This window comes from Aotus nancymaae, unplaced genomic scaffold (assembly GCF_030222135.1).
Source record: "Aotus nancymaae isolate 86718 unplaced genomic scaffold, 86718_ANA_hifiasm-v0.15.2.pri h1tg000007l, whole genome shotgun sequence".
Lineage (NCBI taxonomy): Eukaryota > Metazoa > Chordata > Mammalia > Primates > Aotidae > Aotus > Aotus nancymaae.
The window spans coordinates 10,153,988-10,179,551 of record NW_026988418.1 but is presented as its reverse complement, the minus strand read 5'-3'; the positions used below and the strand labels follow the sequence as shown (position 1 = coordinate 10,179,551).

General features: G+C 42.1%; 1 protein-coding gene across 3 annotated transcripts in view; it reads left to right on the top strand.

The window, feature by feature from the left end:
• The first annotated feature begins 3,386 nt into the window (after positions 1-3,386).
• ATPAF1 (ATP synthase mitochondrial F1 complex assembly factor 1) overlaps positions 3,387-25,564 on the top strand; it is a 42,861-nt gene continuing 20,683 nt past the window's right edge. For 2 of the 3 annotated variants that reach the window (XR_010341178.1, XR_010341177.1), the window contains exons 1-8: positions 3,453-3,718; positions 6,437-6,545; positions 10,151-10,201; positions 10,699-10,761; positions 14,616-14,666; positions 16,659-16,706; positions 23,793-23,888; positions 25,338-25,445. Coding sequence is in view for 1 of the 3 variants with exons in the window: in XM_012434639.2 (XP_012290062.1) it covers positions 3,387-3,718; positions 6,437-6,545; positions 10,151-10,201; positions 10,699-10,761; positions 14,616-14,666; positions 16,659-16,706; positions 23,793-23,888; positions 25,338-25,445 (858 nt within the window). In the remaining 2 variants the exon portion in view is untranslated. Of the gene's footprint in view, positions 3,719-6,436; positions 6,546-10,150; positions 10,202-10,698; positions 10,762-14,615; positions 14,667-16,658; positions 16,707-23,792; positions 23,889-25,337; positions 25,446-25,564 lie in introns of all 3 variants that reach the window. The other variant, XM_012434639.2, reaches the window with a different exon arrangement.

Sequence of the window (25,564 nt, the reverse complement as noted above, 5' to 3'; positions counted from 1 at the left end):
AATCTCCAGAATGCCCAGGCCCTTTATTCTCTAAAGGAAAGGTCACTGGGTTCTGAGCATTGGACATTCTAGGGGCAGTGCTTGTGAAGTGGTCCTGAGTTAATGGAAGGTGAGGACTTCATCCAGTGGAATTTTTTGGGGTGGAGTGTCTCTATTACTTCTATCAGAGACTGAATTGTCTCACCCTACCCCTTATGGTGAACCCACAGAGCAGACCCTAGGAAAGGGTCATTATCCCTCAGGGACTTACTGATGTTACTGGTCTTTAGGGAACAGTTGATGAGATATCTGTCCCCAGTGAGGAATTTAACAGGGAACACACAGCATTGGGCACCCCTGCCCTCATAAAGTCTCTAACCAAGTTGGCAGGAGAAAACCTACGCAAGGGAACCAAGTGATCAATACCTCCTTCCTGGGCTCCAACAATCTCTCTTTTATTTAGTTACCTTCCTTCAAGTGCTAACAAGTGTGTCCCAAGCACCAGACCCTGTGGGGCTCCCCACCTTCTGGCCTGCATCTCCTTCCAGCCTTACTTCCCTCCCCATCCTCCACACACCTTTCCCTTCTGCCCAGTACAGTGTCCTGAACAGATCCTGCTCATTCACAACTCTGGAGATATGCTCATGCTGCTCCTTCACCCAGGAGTGCCCCTGCCCACTTTTCCACCACTGAACACCTGTTCATTTTTCAAGACTCAGCTCAACCCCCCTACTCTGTGACAAACTGCCCAGAATCACATCATCTCCAGTTTGAAGGAACTTGAGAGTTGTCTAGTTCAATTCCCACCGTCTGGTCACACCATCAGGACCATGCTAGAGTCCTGGGGGTAGAACTTTCCCTACACAGCAACTAATCCCCCTGGACTGAGCAAGTTCCTGACTCAAGTGAGGGTCTCCTGAGGCAGCTTGGTACATTTATGGGCAGCTCAGTTAGAAAACTCTTCCTTAATTAAGCTTAAGTCAGCCTTTCCAGTAGGTTGCACCACTGCTCCTAGCTCAGCTTCTTGGCACCATTTTAATGACTCCCCCTCCGGTGTGTGACTTAGGGAACTATTTAGCACAGAATTCTCTCCAGGGTCCGCTTACCCTTGCTCTCCTCCTGTATCACCAGCCCCTACTTTTCAGTCTCCTTTGTCGGTTTCTCCCTTTTCCCCTGATCTCTAAATGTAGGCATGTCATAGGGCTCAGTTCTTAGTGCTCTATCTACGTTCATTCCCTCGGTTATCTCGTCCAGACTCCTGGCTTTAAATATTACTAGACACTGACAGTGTGCAACTGTATCTCTCTAGCCTGGAATGCTCCTCAGAACTTTAGACTCATACCCAAATACCTGGTTGATATCCCTCCTTGCCAGTCCGCTAAATTATCCCCAGCTGGCATGTCCAAAACCAGATTCTGATCATCCAACCTCCAAAGTCTACTCTACCTACAGTCTTCCTCCTCTTCATAAGGAGCATCTCTGTCCTTTGAGTTGTTCAAGCCAAAAACTTGCAAGTCATCCTTGACTCCTTTCATTCTATCACGCCCACACTGACTCCATCAGCAAAATCTTTAGGCTTTTATTTCAAAATAAAACCAAAATCTGGCCACTTTTTTTTTTTTTATCACTATCACTTTAGTCCAAGTACCACCATTTCTCACTTGGATTACTGTTCTCCCTGTAGGGTGACCAACATCCTGGTTTGCCCAGGACTGAGGGGGTTCTTAGGACATGGGGCTTCCAATGCTAGAACCAAGAAAGTCCTAGACAAGCTAGGACAAATTAGTCACCCTTGGAAGAGCTTCCATTCTTGCCTCCACATACCCTAAAGTCCACCAGTAGCCAACGTGATCCTTTTAGAAAGCAGATCATGTTACTCCTCTGCTTAAAACATACTTCCGATCTCAGTTTTAAAATCATAGTCCTTAACCAAGGCCTGGGCAATCTAATTCACCCTCCCTATACCTTCTTGGTCTCATTTCTACTGCTGTGCCCTCACTCATTCAGACTCAATAACCTCCTCCTCAGGGCCTTTGCACTTGCTGTTCCCCTTACCTGGAAGGCTCTTCCCCCCAGCATTCCCTCATTACCTTCAGATCTCTGCTCAAGTGTCCCCTATCTCTATCTCTCTTACCCTGCTGTTTTTCTGCATAGCATGTAGCATCACCTAATGTTATATATTTATTTATTGTCTGTTTCTCTCCATTAGAATGTAAGCTCAATGAATTAATATAAACAAGGATCTAAGAACTTCAGATTATGATTAGAAAATGAAATAGAGCAATGGGATAGACTCTAAAGAGGCGGCGGGCGGGGGGGAGGTTTTGTCATTTAGGTCCCTTTGAGGTGCTGACATGTGAACTGAGCCCTTAGATCATGAGGAGGCAGTCACGTGCAGATCCACAGAGAAAACAGCAAGTGTAAGGCACGTGAGCCAGGGATGGGCTGGCATACTTGAAGGACTTGTTAATCTTCCATTACACTGTTCTTCACACAGGGCAGGGCCCAGGGCTGATCTCCATGAGCACAGGTTGGATTGAGCAGAGTTGAAGGCTCTGCCCCTGTCCCAGGAGGGGTTTCAATCAGACAAGAAGGACCTGATGATGAGTACTGTCCCAGAGAGCCCACTCCAGGACTGGCCCTGTTCTGTGAGCAGGTGGGACACAGAGATGTTGATGTCACTGTCTCTGACCCCAGGAGCTCACACCTGGTTCAGAGGGTAAGGAAGATTCTGTCATTTGGGTTGAGAGAATGGAAGGAGAGAGCATTCCGGGGATCAAAAAGGGCCTGAATAAGGACTCCTCAAGGAGTAATCCTGGTATTTCTTTGGGAGAGAATAGATCAGTTTGGCTGGAGTTCAAGGTGGATGTCAGGAAGCAGAGGGAAAGGAGGCTTGGGAGGCAGCTGCCATCTTGAAAAGACCTCAGCTCTCGGGTAGAACTTGAACAAGTCACATAATGACTCCCGGCCTCAGTTTCCTCATCTGTTAGATGAGGATAATACCTGCCACACAGAGTATGAAGCCAATCAGTGTCCTGCACATAGCAACCTCAGTAAAGAGAAGCTTGCTACTGTGATTATAGTTGATGAAAGGACCTTCGATGCTGAAGGACGGACTACTACACCGAGTGCCAGGTACATTTAAAACGGAGCCAGCACCGCGAGGACCTGGAGATCTGCTGACTTTAGAGAGCGGACTTGGCGCGCAGAGGCTGCTGGTCCCAGAGGGAGGAAGGGCGTAAATTTGGGCAGCCTCCCAGGAGGAGGCGGGCCGTGGCAGACACAGGACGGCGAGAGCGCGCGGTGCTGGGGCCAGAGCGGCGCGCCCCCTCCTCTGCGCCGCGCCCGGAACCTTGGGTGCGCGGAACCTCGGTGCCCGAGCGCGGGAGCGGCGCACTCGGAGAGGGATGGAGCGGGCGCGCGGGTCGCGGGCAGAGGCCGACGCGCCTGAGGAGGAGGAGACGGGGGCCGCCATGGCTGCTGTGGTGGTGGCTGCTGCGGGTGGCGCGGGACCGGCGGTCCTGCAGGTGGCTGGCCTCTACCGGGGCTTGTGCGCGGTGCGCAGCCGCGCCCTGGGCCTGGGGCTCGTGTCACCCGCGCAGCTGCGCGTGTTCTCAGTGCGCCGCGGCTCCGGCCGGCCCGAGGGGGGCGCCGACGGCAGCGAGTTAGGGGCCGAGGCCGAGCTCCAGGCCAACCCCTTCTACGACCGCTACCGCGACAAGATCCAGCAGCTGCGCAGGTGCGGGCCCCCGCTGGCTGGCGGCGGGCAAGGAGGCGGGAGGAGGGGCGGCCCGGGCTGCTGATCCTTAGGACAGCGTTGTGAGGTGGGCACTAGTACCGTCCCGGCTCTTCAGATAATGTAGCCAGGCTCCGCGAGGCTAGGTCACTTGGCCAAGATCACACAGCTGGTTGGTGTCAGAGCTGGGAGTCTCTGCAAAGCCCTGGCTCGTTCCACGTTTGTCTGTGCTCTGGTTCTCCAAACACTAAGGTGGACTCCTAGGACAGTCCTGAGGCAGGCAGCTCAGAAAGACCTGTCCTCATTATAGAAATGGGAAAACGACTTCTAGAGAAGCGACTTGACTTGCTCAAGGTTACATATTGAGAAAACTGAGGCCTGGCCCAGAGCTGGAGCTATCGGGCTGGTGGCAGCTTGGGCCCTTGACTGCAAGTAAAGACGATTGGGGATGCGAGGAGGGCATCAAAGGCTAATAGTGTCACAGTCGGATCACCCATTGAATCCTCTCAATAAGATAAGGAGACTGAGGACCAGCGAGAGAAAGAGACGTGCCAAAGGTCACACAGCTGTTTGGGGTTTGTCTGACTCTGAGTCCAGGGTTCCTAACACCACCCCTTAGCTTCCACAGGGAAGGATCTGGAGCTTAGAGGGGCTTGAGGTGCATGTGAGGGACTATAGGAGAGTCAAGAGTTCAAGTGGGAAGAGCTAAGGGAGATAGATCAGAGATGAAAATTAAAGGGGCTTGGGAGAGAATTTAGCAGGATAAGAAGGTAGTTGTCGTATTAAAGGAAACCAAAGATTTAGTACTGTAAATTCTTTGAGTTCTGTCTCATCTCTACTTCCACTGCCTTAATTTACTCCATCATCTTCACCTGGGCTGTCGCTGTTATCCTCTAACTAGTGTTCCCTGCTTCCATTCTTGGACCCCTTTACCCCAATTCATCTCACTGCCACTATAGTGATCTTTCTCAGCTTTTGAAACAGTGATGCAGTAAATGAATGAGTATATTTGCTCTCCTTCCAAAAGCATTGAGATATTCTCAAGTATTTGTCATCTTAGAAGCATTTCCTTGACATACATTCCCCTCCAGGCTTCTCTCATTGATCTGTATTTGATCTCTTTTACACACAAGCATCTCTGAAGAGTTATCTACTCATACTTTGAATATTTTATCAGCATCCATTCATTCTTACCCACTCACGAACAAATGAATGACTGGGTTTGCTCTCCTTCCCTACTGGATCATTCCCATCAACATTTACACATAGTGTTATCCCCCCACTGACCTCTAAATAACATCCAAATCCTTAATGTTCTGCACAAGTTCCTCACACCCTACCCCCTGCCAGTCTCTCTCTAGCTTTATCTATTACCAAACTTCCTTTGAGCACCATAGCACAAAAAATAAATAAATAAATAAAAAGGAGGGGAGGGGATGTTCCAGGTAAGGGGAGCAGCAGCATAAACAAAAGTACAGAGGCATGAAACCACCTTAATAATTTGGGAATGTTTGAGCAAATTTTCATCATAATACCTGTAGCACTTTCATGTGCTTACTTTTATGACTGTCTCTCCCACTAGATAGCTCCTAGAGGTAGGGAGTCTGACTTACGTATTTCTGTATCCTCAGATCCCAGCAAAAGCTTCACTGCCCAGGCTGCACCTTGCCTTCTCTATCCCTTTACCATGGCAGGCCCAGTTGCAGCTGTGGCCACTAGCAGGATTGACCCTGGTCATGGTACAGTCCCCAGGGCTGCTTGCAGCTCTCGCCAGGCAGGTGCCATGCCTCACTGAGCAGAAACCCCTGGTATGGCTCTTCACTGAGGAGGAGCTGGCCCACTATGGAGAAAAGGAAAATAGCCCATCTACATGACAGTGAAGGGAATGGTGTTTTATGTCACCTCCAGAAAGGAATTTTATGGAAGAAAAGGCCTCCTATAGTGCCTTGACCAGGAAAGTCCGCCAGAGGGATAGCCAAGATATCCCTGGGTCCTACAGACCTCACCCATGACACTCTGGGTCTCATGGCCAAGGGGATGGAATCCCTGGATGATATCTTCACCAAAGTGTGCAAAGCCAAGTATCCCATGGTCAGCTACACAGTCTGAAGAATTCTTAATAGGGACAGTACCCCAACCTAGACTTCACACCTGAAAACCAACCCCATTTTGACAGAAAGAATGTGTTCTGATGTTTCATCTCCAAGAGCAGCTGCTTTGGTGGATCAGAGAGACACTCAGATGCTAAATTTTTACAAAATAGGCTGCCTAAAGCCTCTGAATCATCAGGATCTGAATAAAACAGATGTTTAACCTGGTTGAGGGGACATCTTTTTAAGAACTAGATGTATTCAAGTAAAAGCTTGACACCTAGTAAGGAGGCTATAGGATTCTTGCCTGAAGAGGTGATCCAGCAAGATGACCTCAAAATTCTAAGTACCCTGAATGTAAGTACCTGAGGGACTAAGCTCTGTGTAAACCTAAGGAACAGCCTGCAAAAGAAAAATGTTACACAGGCCCCTTGAGGATTAACAACAGTTGAATAACTGGATTTCTTTTTCCAGTTTCTTTATTTCTAGGCCTGTGCCCAGTTCTTACTAACTGAAGGCAAATTCTTCAGCCTCTCTGAATGCCAGTGTCCTTTCTCTGTGGAGGTAGAAAGTGATGCTTTAGAATCCAAAAAGGCTCAGATGATTTACCCATTGGTTTACCTTTGATCAGGTCTGACCCAGCTGCTTTTGAGTTCCGCCTGGAGAAACGCAGTGAATTTCTGAAGCAGCCAGTGGGGCATTCCAGGCAAGGTGATTTTATCAAATGTGTGGAACAGAAGGTAAGACCTGCCCCTGTTTCTGGTGTTTGCTTACTAGCACTCCTTCAACCTCCTTATCCTTACCCTTATCCTTAATGTGGGTTTATTGATGGGTCAGCTGGATGAACTGAACATAATCTCTCCCAACTCCATTTCCATCCATAAATGTTTATCCTGCTCTTTCTGGGCAAGGTACTGTGGTCATGGTGGAGATGTAGAAGTATGAGAGGGGTACTTCCTGCTCCCAAGAGGAGCGGTCTAGTGGCCAGGGTAAGGCACACATGGTAGTGGGCTAAAGGTATCAGAAAATTTCCCACAGGAGATGGAACCTGACCTAGGCTAGGAACTTTGTGGGGGATTTAAATTAAGTAGAGAGGAAGGAGTGGGACTTTGATGTACAGCAGGGGTGACCAAATTTTTTCTGTAAAGGACTAGATGGTAAATATTTTAGGCATTGTGGGCCATATGGTCTTCTTTATGACCACTCATTTCTGCCATTGTAGTGCAAAAGCATGCCTACAGAGTAAGTAAATGAATGGGTATGGTTCTGTTCCAATAAAACTTAGTTTACAAAAATATTCAGCAGACTGGATTGTTTCCTGACTACCAACCACCCCTGCCAACCCACCCCCATCCATTCCCATGTTGAGGAATTAACTTAAAAAGAGGAAGAGCTTTGAAAGTAAAGGGAGTTTCAGGAGACAGTGAGGTACTGTGCCCAATTAGAATGGAAAGGGAAGTGTTAAGGCTAAAGAATCGGTTAGGCATTAAACTCTTTGTGCTTAAGGAGTAGAGGCAGGATAACTTAGCTGCTAAGAGAATGGGCTCTGGGGCCAGAGGCCAAGGACTGAATCCTAGCTCTTCCACTTACTAACTGGGTGACTCTGAGCAAGTTGTTACTTCTCCATGACTCAGTTTGCTTATCTCTAAAACAGGAAAATAACAGAACCTACTTCACAGAGTTGTTCTGAAGAAATAATACCATTTAAAACTCTTTAGGCTGGGCACAGTGGCTCACGCCTATAATCCCAGCACTTTGGGAGGCTGAGGCAGGTGGATCACGAGGTCAAGAGATCGAGACCATCCTGGTCAACAAGGTGAAAGCCCGTCTCTACTAAAAATAGAAAAATTAGCTGGGCATGGTGGCGTGCGCCTGTAGTCCCAGCTACTCAGGAGGCTGAGGCAGGAGAATTGCTTGAACCCAGGAGGCAACCCAGTCCCTGGCATAATAAGTATTTAATATATATTGGCCATTATTATCCTTAAATAGGAATCAAAGCTGAGGAAAAGCATGTTGAAAACTGTCTGGGAAAATTATTCTAATGCAGTGTTTTTAAATTAATAAGAATAGACTGCATGTTCAGTTAATCATACATACATGTGTACTGAATTGCAATGTAAAATATATTTCTTACTGTGAGTCATGGTGAAAAAGTCTGAAAAACACTGCGTTAGAATAATCTTTTTCTCATTTTAACATCACTAAAATTGCTTATAATTGATGTGACAGGAAAATATTGTGCTATTTAATTGGCATCATTTTCTGATGCATGAAATAATGGTGCATCTTAAGATATGATGTCTTAGATTTGATAAAATGCAATAAGCTTATACTTAGAGCTTAAATTTTTTATTCTATAAGTGAAAATGGATACAAAGAATGGATTAGAGCAACACTGTGTAAAAACCAATACATGAGGCTTCAGGATTGAAAGATGAAAGCAGCTGTGCAAGTGGAGGTTTTGTTTTTGTTGTTGTTGTTCTCATGGTACACCTGAGAATGAGTGGTCTGAAAATGAAATTCCTGTCGGGCGTGGTGGCTCACACCTGTAAGTCCAGCACTTCAGGAGGCCGAAGCAGGCAGATCACTTGAGGCCAGAAGTTCGAGACTAGCCTGGCCAATATAGCGAAACACCATCTCTACTAAAAATACAAAAAAATTAGCCAGGTGTCGTGGCGCATGCCTGTAGACCCAGCTGCTTGGGAGGCTGAGGTGAGAGAATCCCTTGAACCTGGGAGGTAGAGGTTGCAGTGAGCTGACATTGTGCCACTACACTCCAGCCTGGGCAACAGAGCAAGATCCTGTCTCAAAAAAAAAAAGAGAGAGAGAAAGAAAATGTAATTATCTCCTTTTTAGATGGTTTACATATGAAGAAACAGCTACGCTAGGATGCTGTCAACGTATAGGAGCATGACCAAAAAGACTAAAATGTGTTCAACAGGCTTTTCTCTAATTTGTGGGTACAAGTTCTATGAGCATCATTTATGAAAAGTGTGGATTAATTAAAGCACAGAGTGACTAAAGGCAAAGTTTTATGCAGAAAGTGTTTTTCTGCCCCAGAATCCCAGGTGTAGAATGTACTTCTGAGAAGTATAGCCTTGAACTTAAAGATTGAGTGGAAGACTCAGAACAACCCATCTCTATGATCAGAAACAACTCAAAACAGGATTTACTGGCTATGACTTTTATCAGAGATCATGGCTAAGAGACAAAATAATCACTTTCAGTTGTTATGGGCCTTTTTTGAAGGGAGTCTAATTTGATGGAGGAAACATTAAGATTGAACACTCAAAAAGACTCTAGTCTGCTGAAGATGCCTGCCGTCAAAGTGTTGTCAGAGATAAGCAATATCCTTGGATAACACATCTTTCCATTTCTTACCTCTTCTATGGCTTAGTGTGAAATAGGTCAGGACAGAGCACAGTAATCCCAAGCAGGCCTAATTTTGAGAAGAAATCCCTCATATCCATAGTGGCAGGTGGAGAATGGACTCTTGGTACTAGTACATGATAGTTTACTGACAGAGAAATCTTATCTCTGCATCTCAGAATCTTAGAGGAAAGTTGTTGTCTTATAAAGAATAATTTTTATTTATTTTTATTTATTTATTTTGAGACGGAGTTTCGCTCGTTACCCAGGCTGGAGTGCAATGGCGTGATCTCGGCTCACCGCAACCTCCGCCTCCTGGGTTCAGGCAATTCTCCTGCCTCAGCCTCCTGAGTAGCTGGGATTACAGGCATGCGCCACCACGCCCAGCTAATTTTTTGTATTTTTAGTAGAGACGGAGTTTCACCATGTTGACCAGGATGGTCTCAATCTCTTGACCTCGTGATCCACCCTCCTCGGCCTCCCAAAGTGCTGGGATTACAGGCATGAGCCACCGCGCCCAGCCCTTATTTATTTATTTTAAGATGGAGTCTCACTCTGTCACCCAGGCTGGAGTGCAGTTCAAGCAATTCTCCTGCCTCAGCCTCCTGAGTGAAAAAGTTTGAAAAACACTGCATTAGATTACAGGTACCCACCACTACACCCAGCTAATTTTTTGTATTTTTAGTAGAAATGGGGTTTCGTTTTGTTAGCCAGGCTGGTTTCGAACTCCTGACCTTGTGATTCACCTGCCTTGGTCTCCCAAAGTGCTGGGATTACAAGCATGAGCCATCACACCTGGCCAACAGTAACTTTTAGAACAGTGTTAAATTTTTAGAACAATTGTTATAAAAAGTGGAGAGAAGTGAGGTCTCACATGCAAAATTATTTAATGAGATTGAGTACCCAACCTAGCTTGGTGACCTTTTTTCTTATGAGTAAAGTATAGATTAATATCTTGTCTCATCATGTATTTCAGACAGATGCCTTGGGGAAACAGTCTGTGAGCAGAGGATTCACTAAGGACAAGGTAGGTTTTTAATTAAATATAGGAAAAAAGTTTGAAATCATATGGGACATCTATAACAAGAGGCTACAAATTTGAACATAAGTACTGTGGTTCAGTAATTTTGTGTAAGGTGGTTTTCCAGCTGTAGAAGTGAGAAATATTTCTATGAACTTTTGTGTCCTTGACCATGACCCCTAGCATTAGCAGTTTAATTAAAAATAACAACCAAACTTTCTCCTCTTACTAGCTGCAAAGTGTTGCAGGACTCATTGGTAAGGGTGAAGCATTTGGAAAGTACATGGTGACCTAATAGATAGTCCTCAGGAAAAGAACTATGAAAACCTGTCTGGGCTTGGGGGCTCACTTTCTCTGAGCATGTGGGTTTTTTTATACTCGTTTTCTACTTATTGGAAATCTGTTTCACTGTCCTGACATGTTTGCCACAGGCTTAGAGATAGAGTTAAACTGTTTTGTTTTTTAATTATAAGTGTTCATTGCTTTTTATTTTCTCTTTCAAGACTCTCAGTTCAATCTTTAACATTGAGATGGTAAAAGAGAAAACTGCAGAAGAAATAAAACAGGTAACGAATGAAAATGGGTTGGCGTACTCTATGAATATGTGAATTCTGTGAACCAAATCTGAGAGTACATTTTCTGACATTCTTTCTAGCCATAATGAAAGGTAATAATAAAAGGCAAAAGTGATGAGTTACTTGAACAATGTCATAAGAAAATTTGTCGTCTTTGTCACTCTTATATGTCCAATCAACTTGTATTTCTCCTTTCTTTTTCATTCCTGTAATACACACCTCCTGTAACCCTCATCAGTATCTATACCTGGATTACTGCATTCCCTTTCCAAATAGGTTTCCCTGCTCCTATTTTTTTTTCACTCCACCCATAATATTCTCATCAACTGAGTCCTCTGAAACTTTTCCTTTCATTATGGTGAAGTATAGTGTGGAGGTTTAAAAACACAGACTCTAGAACCAAGCTGCCAGTTTTAAATCCTAGCTCTACCACTTACTAGCTATAGGACTTGGACAAGTTAATCAACTTATCTGAGCCTTAGTTTCCCTATTTAAAGTAGACCAAATAGTAAAACTTACCTCATAGAGTTATTTGGATAATTAAATGAGTTAACAATTATAAAGCATTTAGAACAGTCCCTGGCACAGTTTGAAAGTGTTATATTTATGTTTTTAAATAAATGAAAAATACTAAGTTAGGAACCTGGTCACAAGTGTTCGGTGACTTCCTATATTCCTTTTCTTGACATTCATAGTTCTCCATTATCACAGGACCTTCTGCAGGAAGCTTCCTGAACACTTTCCTTCAAAGCATTTATGAACTATCCTGACTGTTTGGTCATTTATATTTTTATACCTGTGATTCTTTTCTCTCTAATTCTTCTCTCTAATAAGCTATTTTTTTGGCATTCTTTATAGTTCCATGAATTATATATTAGGTAGATTGAAAGGATCAAAATAATAATAAAAGCAGCATACTCTGTATCAGGTACAATGCCTAATACTTCATATACATTATTTCATTAAATTGTCTTAACTATCCCATGAAGTGGGTGCCATTATTCCCAGTTTACAGTTGAGGAAATTGACTTAACTAGATTATGTAATTTAGTCAGTGGTAGAGCTGGGATGCAAACCCATGTCTCTTTGACTCTGCATCATATTTCCACAACTGGAAGTTGTGCCAGTTGCCATGGGTGCCAGCATCCAAAGGATGCTATATTATTTATTTTAGCACACATTTAATACATACTAATTAAATGTCAGACTCTGTGCCAGATACAGAGATAAATGAGAGAATCCTCATCCTCAGGAGTTTTAGCCTCCACAAAACAGATAAGATCAACACAGGGTTCTAATTTCTGTTAATAGAGGCATATGCAAAGTCCCAGGGAGAACTCAGCCTGTGCCTTTCGGAGGAAGTACCTAAGGAACATGGAAACCAAACATGTCATTTAGGGGAAAGAGAAGCTAGGCCCAGGAGGCCTGATCATATGATAAATATCATTGAGACCTATAGTTTTAGGTACAAATTTGTTTATTGAAATGAGTAGCTAAATTCAACTATATTAGAAAATAAATATCAGTCTCATGAATTTCAGTTTTGATTCATAAACTATCTGCTAATATCATAAATAAAAATAGTCAGAATATGCTGCCCCTTAAAATGAGAAAATAGTGCTTTGACATGCAAAAAAAAAAGAAAAGATAAAGACCTTATGCCACATTGAGAGTAGTTTCCATAGGTCCTAGGAGTTAATAGTCCTTTTTTGCTCTGTATTGGTTAGATGGATCACACTTTGATTAGTATCTTCAGCTGGGGCCTCATATTTTAACAGGAATGTTGACAAAGCAGACCAACTCTAAAGGAGGGTGACCCATTCTTCAACACTAGCTCACTCAGGTGTCACCTTAGTTATGATACCCTCTCCTACTTCTATGCCTTTGTTAGTGTTGTCATTCTCTGCTTTGAATGTGTCTCTTATCTCCTTCTCCTGCCCTATCTGTTATCTTCCCAGCCTCCTTATTTCCCTACTAACTCGTGATCATTCTTCAGGATACAGTTCAAGTGTCCTTTCCTCTGGCACTCTTCCCTACCCTGGGTGAAGTGCCTCTTTTGTATTACATGTTCCTTATTATGTCACAATATCTACCATTCAACCAGTATTTCTGAGTACTTTTTGGGTTGCAAGGCATTGGTGACAATACAGCAGATACCTGCTTACAGGTGGCTTGCAAACTAGTGAGGGAAATAGATCCATATGCAAATGATCTTATTATGAAGTAGCATATCCTAGGCATCTTAAGAGAGATATAAAAGCAGGGGAGAGAAAATAAATAAAATAGAAAAACAATTCATAGGAAAACTGACTAAAATGATCAAGGGAGACTATATGGAAGAAGCATATAGGCCCAGCTTCAGAGGACAGGAAGAATTTAGGGGGTCAGAGATAGGGAGAGAAAGCCTTTCTAGTTAGAGCCAATAACATGTGAAAAGGCATGGGAAGGCAAAAACAAATAATGGTAGTAAAAAATAGGAACATGGAGAATCCATGTGTTATTAATATAATGGTAAATGACAATACGATACTTGCTTATATGCTACATCTATGTATACTATAAAAGAAAAAATGTTCTTAAGACATACTAGAAAGAATAACTCAAAATAATAGTGATTTTTGTTAGGGTGATGAGACTATGGGCATTTTTTTCTTTTTCCCTATTTTTTAATTTTTAAATTTTATTATATAATTTTTTATTCCCTACCTTTTGATATTGCATCAAAAAGGTCAACTATACCTTCCTTGTTCCTTAATGCCAAGCAGAGGTAGGACTTCTGATTGGTATATACCATAGTCAGATCCAACAGACCTTATCTCTTCCACATGTAGAAGACTTTCTGGAAGCAAGATTTTAAGAGCTGCCTATAAGATGCCAATAATAGCTAATATGGTTTGGCTGTGTCCCCACCCAAATCTCATCTTGAATTGTAGTTGCCATAATCTCCAAATGTCATGAGAGGGACCCAGTGAGAGTTAATTGAATCACAGGGCCAGTTACCTCCATGCTATTCTCGTGAGATCTTATGAGTTCTGATGGTTTATAGGGGGCTTTTTTCCCTTTTGCTCATTCTTCTTCCTGCCACCATGTGAAGAAGGATGCATTTGCTTCCCCTTCCACCGTGATTGTAAGTTTCTTGAGGCCTCTCCAGCCCTGTGGGACTGTGAGTCAATTAAACCTCTTTCCTTTATAAATTACCCAGTCTCAGATATATCTTTATTAGCAGTGTGAGAATGGCCTAATACAATATCTAACAAAAGCTAACATTATTTGTAGTGTTTATTCTGTGACAAGTGCTGAGCTAAGCACAGACCTACAATATTTCAGCTAGTCATGACAATTCTGTGAGGTTATTATTGCTATTTTATTGATGTTATTTAGGGAGTTTTCAGTAATTTGCCCAAGGTAGTATAGCTAGTAAATGATTGGAGCTGAGATTCGCATCCAGGTCTGCCTGACTCTGAACCCTGAACTCTAGTTCTTACTCTCTGGGAAGGCTCACAGTTGGCTGGGAAGGGTGGGTTTGGGGAAGAAAGAAAAATGTGAAAAAAAAAATTTGTCTATCACACATAAGGCACTTATTGAGAGGAATGATTTTTAAAGTCACAGAATCAGTTTCTCTGTCAGGAATTTGTTACTAAGAGTTATAGTTTCATCATCTAGAAGAGTGGATTGTATTTAATCTTTTTTGTAATCATGTGCTAGTAATGAAAGCATTATGTTGAGTTTTTCCTCTCTGTTATCAAATAGCAAATTACTCTGAGCAATGAAAGCTGTCACCATTTCTTGGCACGTGTTGAAAAGATTACTGACATGTCACAGACCCCCTCTTTTTTTTTGTACAGATTTGGCAGCAGTATTTTGCAGCAAAAGATACAGTCTACGCAGTTATTCCTGTAAGTAGTTTGGAGGGAAAATGAAAGTGTTACAATTTGAAAGTCAGTTCTCTAACCTTAGCAGGCTGTTGCCTTTACTTTTCCTATGTTTATTGCCTCTTGAGAAGCTGCATTTTACAGCGCTGAGAGTTTTTATTATGCCCCGAGCACCAGAGATTGGAAGCTCCATATGGTATATTTATGGTTCTTGTTTTCCTTCATTCTACTTTAGAAATGTCTCTGAGTCAAGCCTCTGACAAGGGAACATGGTATAAGTTCATGTTGCTGAGTAATTTCCAGATGTCTTTTTTTTTTTTTTTGAGATAGGGTCTTGTTTTGTCGCCAGGCGCCAAGCTGGAGTGCAGTGGCGCAATCTAGGCTCACTGCAATCTCCACCTCCTGGGTTCAAGCAATTCTCCTGCCTCAGCCTCTGGAGTAGCTGGGACTACAGGCATGCACCACCACACCCAGCTAATTTTTGTATTTTTTAATAGAGACGGGGTCTTACCATGTTGGCCAGGATGGTCTCAATCTCTTGACCTCGTGATCCGCCTGCCTCAGCCTCCCAAAGTGCTGGGATTACAGGCTTGAGCCACTGCACCCAGGCTTTTTTTTCTTATTGATGTTTTCCAGCCAAGCTGTTGGAATTTAAGACAGGGCCTCTAACATAGCATTTTTCCCTTCTTGTCTGTAAGTGACCTATACCTGAGCTGACTTGGAGCTTCTTCCTACTCTTTCTCTGGCAGTTCCCCTTAGTAAGTGGCATTTTCTTGGTCTTTCCATTCTTGAAATTGCTCATAGAGATGATTAGGCCGGGCACGGTGGCTCACACCTGTAATCCTAGCACTTTGGGAGGCCGAGGCAGGTGGATCACGAAGTCAAGAGATCAAGACCATCCTGGTCAACATGGTGAAACCCCGTCTCTACTAAAAATACAAAAAATTAGCTGGGCATGGTGGCGCGTGCCTGTAATCCCAGCTACTCAGGAGGCTGAGGCTGGAGAATTGCCTGAACCCAGGAGGCGGAGGTTGAGGTGAGCCGAGATCGCACCATTGCACTCCAGCCTGGGTAACAAGAGCGAAACTCCGTCTCAAAAAAAAAAAAAATACCAAAAAAATACAAAAAAAAATTAGCTGGGCATGGTGGCGCACGCCTGTAGTCCCAGCTACTCTGGAGGCTGAGGCAGGAGAATTGCTTGAACCCAGGAGGCGGAGGTTGCAGTGAGCCGAGATCACGCCATTGCACTCCAGCCTGGGTAACAAGAGTGAAACTCCATCTCAAAAAAAAGAGAGAGAAATGATCACCATCTACTGCTTGACCATTAAGGTCTGCGACAGAGAAGGGATGCTGCTGGCTTCTCTGGTTTAATGTTTTGCTGGCCTCTGCTATAATAAAGCATTTAAAGTACTGGATTATCAGCTAGTTCTTTAATTGTTTTTCTCTGAAGGAGGGGTGGGGGCTTAGTTTCTATCAAGCACACAAATATATACTGAGATTACATGAGTAAGTATAAGCTTAAGGAGGAAAACATATAGACAGAAGGAATTTGTTATAAAGCCAGACCTTTTGGTGGTTATGATGGTATCACTCTTTTTTTTTTTTTTAATCTCTTATACATATATACCCTTATCCTTCATGAATTCAACAGTCAGAAGAAGTGTCTGGACTTTTCATGATGTTTTAGATCTCTGGTACTGACTCACTGAACAGACCTTCTCAGCTCTCCCTCAAACTGACTTAGTGACTTGATGTCTCTGACACTTCTCAGAGTTTCCTGGAGCATTTGGAGCATTGGTGTACCTAGTCTTTACACATAATTCTGACAATAAACAGCAAAACAGTTGTCTGGTTTTTCTTGTCTTTCTATCATGAGTAATTTGTAAATGATGACACTTAAAAGACTGTTTTAGTTGTATTATAATTCTAGAATTCAGTCTTGGTGAATTTAAATGTGATTATGGCCTTTTGTGTTTTACTGTTTGTAGGTTAATTTTATTCTTTTCCAACCTGCAGGAAGAAAAGTTTGATTTGATCTGGAACCGAGCTCAGTCCTGTCCAACAGTAAGTTTCTGGTGACCATGTAAGGGTTGCTTATCAATGCTGCCAAACAAGTATTTTCCAACCAATCACATCATATTCTATACTGTCTCACATGTTATAGTGCTCTCAATAAAGATGCTCACATGTTGATTGTACTAATAAGTGATGTTTTCAGCCCTACAAAATGACGTGGATTTGGCCCAATAAGCCTCTGGCTTTTCATCTCCTACCACGTCAGCCCTTACTGATGCAGATCTTAATCTGTCAGTACAAGTACATTTCAGAAGGCACATGGGACCTTAATCTTTTCAACCTCTTTTTTTGGGGGGCTTTTATTATTTTTAATTGACACATAATAATTATATTTATGGGTATAGTATTTTATTTCAATACATGTGTGCAGTGAGTAATGATCAACAGGATAATTACCACATCTGTCACCTCAAACACTTATCATTTCATTGTATTGGGAACATTCAGAATCCATTCTTCTAGTCACTATTTGAAACTATACAATAAATCATTGTTGATTATAGTACTTTATAGTACCATAGAAGACTAGAATATATTTCTCCCATCTAGCTGTAGTTTTATATACCTTAACCAAAAGGTTATTGGCTATTCCCTCCTCTAGTAACCACTATTCTACTCTACACTTCCATGAGATCTGTTTTGTGTTGTTTTTTTTTTTAAGCTTCCAACATATGGGTGAGAACGTGGTATTTGTCTTTCTGTGCCTGGCTTATTTCACTTAACATAATGTTCTCCAAGCTCATCCATGTTGTCACAAATGACAGAACTTGTTCTTTTTTGTGGCTAAATAGTATTCCATTGTGTTTAGATACCACATTTTCTTTATCCATTTATTTGTTGATGGATGCTTAGGTTGATTCCATATCTTGGCTATTGTGAATAGTGCTACAGTAAACATGAGAGTGCAGATATCTCTTCAACATACTGATTTCCTTTCCTTTGGATATATATCCAGTAGTGGGACTGCTGGATCATGTGGTACTTCTCTTTTTTGTTTGTTTTTTTTATTTGTTTGTTTTTTGAGACGGAGTTTCACTCTTGTTGCCCAGGCTGGAGTTCAGTGGCACAATCTCAGTTCACTGCAACCTCCACCTCCCAGAATCAAGCAATTCTCCTGCCTCAGCCTCCTGAGTAACTGGGATTACAGGCATGTGCCACCATGCCCAGCTAATTTTGTATTTTTGGTAGAGATGGGGTTAACCATGTTGGTCAGGCTGGTCTCGAACTCCCGACCTCAGGTGGTCCACCTGCCTCAGCCTCCCAAAGTGCTGGGATTATAGGCATGAGCCACCGTGCCCGGCCTCTTTTTAGTTTTTTGAGGAACCTTCATAATGTTTTCGATAATGGCTGTACTAATTTACATTCTATCAAAGTATATAAAAGTTCATTTAGAGATGAGGTCTCACTGTGTTGCCTAGGATGGTCTTGAACTCCTGGCCTCAAATGATCCTCTCACCTCAGACTCCCAAAGTGCTGGAATTGCAGGTTGTCTTTATTTTAATAATAGCTGTTCAAACTGGGCTGAGATGCCTATTTATTGGCAATTTTCTTCACAGTTTTTTGGCTATGTTATCCTGGTAATATGTGCCTAAAAGGAATTAAGAGATTGTTGCTGACATACTGAGCTGCCAGAAGGCCTAAGGGAAAAGGAGTAGGTGGGGTGGACCAGCTAACTTGGTGTCAGTAATGATTTCTAGGGTTTTCAAAAAATTTTTGGAAACATTACTGAAAAGCAGAGAATACCTAAGTAAATGGAAATTATATATACTATGTTCATGGATTGGATGGCTCAGTTTGTAACATTTTGTTTTCTTTTGTTTTGTTTTTTGAGACAGGATCTACACTCCAGTTGCCCAGACTGGAGTGCAGTGGTGTGGTCATAGCTTACTGCAGCCTCGATCTCCTGGGCTCAAGCAGTACCCCCACTTCAGCCTTCTAAGTACCTGGGATTACAGACATACACTCCTATGCTCAGCTAATTTTTTTTATTTTTAGTAGAGCCAAGATCTCACTTATGTTGCCCAGGCTGATCTCAAACTCCTCAGCTCAAGCAATCTTCCTGCCTCAGCCTCCCGAAGTGCTGGGATTACAGGTGTGAGCCACTGTGCCTAGGCTTTGATATTGTTAAGGTGTCAGTTCTCTCCTAATTGGTCTCTAAATTAAATACAGTACCAGTCAAAACCTCAGTAGGCCTTTAAGAAATTGATGAACTGGTTGTAAAATTTTACTTGGATATCCAAAGGACCTAAGAGAGCTAAAACAATTTTGAAAAAGAACAAAGCTTGAGGACTTACATTTCCTTATTTCAAGACTTATTGCAATGATACAGTAATGAAAACAGTATGGTATTTACACAAAGATAGACATGTAGATTAATGGAAGAGAGTAGAGTCCTAAAATAGACAAACATATGTGGTTAGTTGTTTTTCAACAAAGGTGTCAATAAATTAGAGAAAGGATATTCTTTTCAACAAATGCTGGTAAAACAATTGAATATCATGCACAAAAAATGAACCTCTACTTTTACCTCACATTATATACAAAAATTAACTCAAAGTAGATTATAGAAGTAAACGTAACTTCTTTTTTTTTCTTTTTTTGAGACAGAACTTGCGTTTTCACGCAGGGTGCAGTGTGGCATGATTTCAGCTCACTGCAACCTTCACCTCCTGGGTTCAAGCTATTCTCCTGCCTCAGCCTCCCAAGTAGCTGGGATTACAGGAGTCTGCCAGCACCCTGAGCTAATTTTTTTATTTTTAGTAGAGACAAGGTTTTTGGGGTTTTTTTTGAGACAGAGTCTTGTTCTGTCAACCAGGCTGAAGTGCAGTGGTACAGTCTTGGCTCACTGCAACCTCTGCCTCCTGGATTCAAGCGATTCTCCTGCCTCAACTTCCTGAGTAACTGGGATTCCAGTCTGTACCACCACACCCAGATAATTTTTGTATTTTTAGTAGCAACAGGGTTTCACCATGTTGGCCAGGCTGGTGTCAAACTCCTGACCTTAGGTTATCTGCCTGCCTCAGGCCACTGCGCCTGGTCCATAATGTAACTTCTAAAAGAAGAAATCTAAATTACCCTGGGTTCGGCAAAGATGTTGTAAGTCCATTATAAAAAGCACAAACTATAAAAGAAAAAAGCACCTTGGGCAATATAGTGAGACCTTGTCTCTATTTAAAAAAAAAAAAGTTCAAGCACCTGTTGTCCCAGATGCTCCAGAGGCTGAGATGGGAGTATCACTTGAGGTGGAAGTTGCAGTGAGCCCAGACTGGACAACAGAGTGAGACCCTGTCTCAAAAAAATAAAAATAAGCCAGATGTGGTGGCTCAAGCCTGTAGTCCCAGCACTTTGGGAGGCTGAGGTAGGTGGATTACTCAAGGTCAGTAGTTCGAAACTAGCCTGGCCAACATGGCAAAAGCTCGTCTCTACTAAAAATACAAAAATTAGCAGAGTGTGATGGTATGCACCTGTAATCCCAGCTACTCCAGAAGCTGAGGCAGGAGAATCACTTTAACCTGGGAGGTGGAGGCTGCAGTGAGCCAAGATCACGCCATTGCATTCCAGACTGGGCGACAGACTGAGACTCTGTCTCAAAAAAAAAAATTAAATAATTTAGATTTCATCAAAATTAAAACATTCTATTTGTATACCCAAATAGCTTCTACATTCATAGTAACATTAGTCACAATAGCCAAGAGGTGTAAGCAGCTCAAGTTATGTCAGAAACTCTTATAACTCAACAATAAGAGGACAGACAGAAATGGACAAAAGATTTGAACATTTTATGAAAGAATAGCAGATAAGCACCTGAAAATATGATACGTGACATCACTAGTCATAATGGGAATCTAAATTACAGCCACAGTGAGATACCATTAGAATGACTAAAATTTCGAAAACTAATCATACCAAGTGTCAGTAAGAATGTGGAGCACCTGGAACTCTCGTATACTGCCAGTCATATTGCAAAATGGTACAAGCACTTTAGAAAATAGTTTGGCAGTTTCTTTAAAAATTAAGCATATACCTGCCATACTAACTAGCCGTGCCATTTCTAGATATTTTCCCAAGAGAACTCAAAGAATATGTCCATAGAATGACTTGCACAAATGTTCAAGCAGCTTTATTTGTAATAACCAAATGCTGGAAACGATTCAAATGTCTGTCACTAGTGCACAGAAATTGTGAAGAGAGAGTGTGTGTGTGTGTTTATGCGTGTGTGTACACATACAATGGAATAATATTTAGCAATAAAAAGGAATGAACTGTTGATATATGCAACAACATGGTGTTCCACAAAAGGGCCATAGGTGCAAAACGACCCCCAAATACTGAAGGACCTGAAGCCAAAGAAGGAGGCAGGCAAATCCAGTTTGTGGGTACAGGATGATTTATTGGGGGAACTTAAATACAGAAGTGTAGTATTGGGTGGCTGCAAGACAGGTATATCTCCACACCACAACTAGACAGACCCAATATATCTTACATCTTGGGGAAAGTATACATGCTCTGGAAGGAATGTATAGGTGGATACAGTCATCCACCTACACCTATGATTTCTGCAACAGCATCAAGGATTGTCTTGGAAGAAACTTAAAATGAATAGATGTTTCTACATAAAGAGTAATACATCAACTAAGCATTTGGGAGGCATTCCTGGACTTGGGGTTAATCAGAAGTCACATTGTGGACTAGCATTTAAAATAAAGTCACTCTTGTCCCCACACATGGATGGATCATGAAACAATTATGCTGAGTGAAAGTAACCAAACCAAAAGAATTACTTATTCTGTGGTTCCATTTTTTTTTTTTTTTTTTTTTTGAGACAGAGTCTTGCTCTGTCACCTAGGCTGGAGTGCAGTGCACTCCAGCGATCTCCGCTCACTGCAACCTCTGCCTCGGAGTAGCTGGGACTACAGGCGCTCACAGCCATGCCCGGCTGATTTCTTGTATTTTAGTAGAGACGGTGTTTCACCGTGTTGCCCAGGCTGGTCTCGAACTCCTGAGCTCGGGCAATCTGCCTGCCTCGGCCTCCCAAAGTGCTGGGATTACAGGCATGAGCCATCGCGCCCGGCCCTGTGGTTCCATTTTTTAAAAATTCTACAAATGCACACGAACCTATAGTGGCAGAAAACAAATCAGTGATTGCTTAGGGACAGTGAGGGACAGGGAACTATGAACCTCAAAAGGGCAAAGAAAACTTGGAAGTGGTAACTATGTTCATTATGTTGATTTTGGTTATGGTTTCACAGTACACATATGTCAAACTCATCAAATTGTATACTTCAAATATGTGCAATTTGTTGTATTTCAAGTATACCTCAATAAAGCTCTAAAAAAAAGATTTTCCCTAGCAAGGGATCATCTGTCAGGTAGGCACTAAGTTTATCTCATCTAATAATAATAAATTGGAGCCTGAGTGGTTGGCAATAAGAAGATAATTTTGTGACTAATGTGGATTGGGCTGCTTTATACTTTTGTTACCATTCTCTTCTCCACTACTTATCCCCAATTCTGAGCACCTTGAGCATAAAACTTATCATTTTTTGGTGTTTAGTCTGGAGCCATGCTCCAATATCAGCCTCATCCAATAGAATATGAAGTAATTAAGCAATTGGAACAAGAGCTAATTCAGCAGCATTAGAAAGTTTAGAAATTGAAATGTGGCCCTGTGCAGTGGCTTACGCCTGTAATCTCAGCACTTTGGGATGCCGAGGTGGGCGGATAACTTGAGGTTGGGAGTTCAAGACCAGCCTGACCAACATGGAGAAACCCCATCTCTACTAAAAATGCAAAATTAGCTGGGCATGGTGGTACATGCCTGTAATCCCAGCTACTCAGAAGGCTGAGGCAGGAGAATTGCTTGAATCCAGGAGTTGGAGGTTGCGGTGAGCCAAGATCACACCATTGCACTCCAGCACGGACAACAAGAGCAAAATGCTGTCTCAAAAAAAAAAAAAGAAAAAGAAAGAAAGAAGTTGAAACGTTCATCAAGAGAAGGATAGTGATAAATTTCTACAGTAGAATTCCATACAATAGTGAGAAATTTATGAATTAAGAGTTATAGTTATCAACATGGATAAATCTCAGAAGCATAACGTGAAGTAAAAAAGTTACAAAAGGATACCCATACTTTGATAAGATTTAAATTTTTAAACTTATAAACTACTATTTTTTAAAATTTTTTGTAAAAGATAGGGTCTCACTATGTTGCCCAGGCTGGTCTCCTGGGCTCGAGCAGTCCTCCTGCCTAAGCCTCCCAAGTAGCTGGGACAACAGGCGCATGCCACCACACCCAGCTATTTGTATTTTTTTTGTAGAGATGGGGTCTCACTATATTGCCCAGGTTGACCTCAAACTCCTAAGCTCAAGTGATCCTCCCACCTTGGCCTCCCAAAATTTTGGAATTACAGGTGTGAGCCACCATGCCTGGCCTGTAAAGTACTACTTCTTACTTACAGTTATATACATATATATTAAAGGTATTAAAATATGAAAAAGAAGGACAGACACACCAAATGCAGGATAGATGTTAACTCTGGGATGGGACTGGAAGGGAATGCAGAGGGAACCTCAATTGTATTTCTGATGCTTTCTTAGGTGGATTGATAAGTACATGAGTGTTTATTGCCACATATTAATTTCTTGATTTAAAAAAAAAGTTTTAGGCTGGGAGCAGTGGCTCACACCTATAAATCCTATCACTTTAGAAGGCTGAGGGAGGTGGATTGCTTGAGCCCAGGAGTTCAAGACCAGCCTTGGCAACATGGCAAAACCCCGTCTCTATCAAAAAAAACAAACAAAAAAAAGTATCTTAGTGGTGCACACCTGTAGTTCCAGCTACTTGTTTGGGAGGCTGAGTGGGAGGATCACCTGAGCCCAGCACATCAAGACTACAGTGAGTTATGATCACCCCTGCACTGCAGCCTGGACAACAGAGTGAGAACCTGTCTCAAAAAAATAAAAAATGTTTTAAAAACCAAATATGGAGGAAACAGAACGAATGTTAAAGGTGGTTTGGATATAGAGCAAATGATTTTATTTATTCATCCATCTCCTTGTGTATCTGTTTTTCAGTTTCTGTGTGCTCTACCAAGAAGGGAAGGTTATGAGTTCTTCGTAGGACAATGGACAGGTACTGAACTCCACTTCACCGCACTTATAAATATTCAGGTAGGTGGCTTGTGCCCTTCCTCTAGAGAGGACTATCTCTTAGTGGGACTAGGGACCCTTGCTGAGGCTCAAGAACATAGAGTGTCTGCTGACTCCCAGCATTTATTGTTGTGGCACTGATGAATTGTCATATTTTTTATGCTGGGCTGGTTTTCTAGGCCCTCCTCCATACCTAGAAATTGGAAAAGACTCCAAAACACCTTCTCTGACTACTTCTGATTCTCTTTTGTCTCTTCCCCAAACCTCTAATTGTATATGCTGCATGTGCCTCACTTTGTTCATGCCTGAGTTATGATAATTATCTTTTTAACCCACGTTATAAGCCACTTAAGGAAAGCTCCAAGCCTTAAATGTGTTTTATTAACTAAGTCAACACCTTCCAACATGCTAAGTGAATAGTTTGTTTAGTAAATGTTAATTTGTTTGCTTCCTTCCTTTTTGTTCTTTATTTCCAATAAAACAATATTAACTTTTAAATATTAGATTTAACCCTAACTTTTAAATATTATGGGATTGTGTTTGGAACTGTGCTAAGACTTGGAGATCTATGAGACAAGATCCCTGTCTTCATGGAGCTAATATTCAAGTATAGGAGAAAGATCCAGAAACATAATTACAATAAAAGTGATTAATATAATATTAGAATAATAACCAAAATGATCAGTATAACATTAGAAGTATGTTCAAGAAAAATGAACTATTGCAAGTACCCTAGTGATAGTTGTATATATATAATTAAAAAGACTCTTGCTGAAATTTTAGAGATAAGGTCCAGGAATCTTCTTTTGAATGTAGTTGTTTCCTCCTGTGCTGTATAGGGACTTAAGCTTTGAACCCATCCTCTCTACTTGGTCTAGACTTGAGGTTTAGTAACCACTGCCCTGATCATTCTTCATAAAATTATGGTGTTTCCATCCTCCTTCTCCCCTTCTCCCCTTCACACCCCCCGCCCTGACCCAGATTATATTTTATAACTGCATATTACAAATCTGGCTCATGTGCAGACTCTCCAGCTCCTGCTACAGCTTCAAAGAGCTCAGTCTTCAGAGCCAGCCAAGGGGAGTAGATTTCAGCTGTGAAATGCACTAGTCCATAAAAGTGGCAATTACACAGGCATATTACTTTCTTTAGAACTTGATTTGGTAGCTGCTTGTGCCATTTTGTTTTTAAATGTATGGTCACAATGACGAATTCACTGCCTACTGTAAATATTTTCTGGGAAAAAAGCCAAAACTTTTCCAGTTGAAGACACAAATAACACTGTGCAAACTGTCAGTTTCACTGTGCCTTTGCAGGCCTAACCTTACTGCCACATACCAGTCCTCCAGCTCACTAGCCACCCAAGGAGCTGTTAAGAGCCAGAATTTCCTCTAGACTCTCTATTGCTTTGAAATTGCAGTTTGTTGTGATGGTACCTTATTGAGCCTTGATAAGCATTCCACCTTGCAGACCCGAGGGGAAGCTGCAGCCAGCCAGCTGATTTTATATCACTATCCTGAACTTAAGGAAGAAAAGGGCATAGTGCTGATGACTGCAGAAATGGATTCCACATTTATGGTAAGAATTAACTTGTAAAACTCTTTGGATTTACCTTGTGGCACTGAAGGTATTACTCTTCTGCCAAAGCTCAGGAAATTTCAGAGAGCTACATATAGCTTGTTTCTTACTTAAAGTTG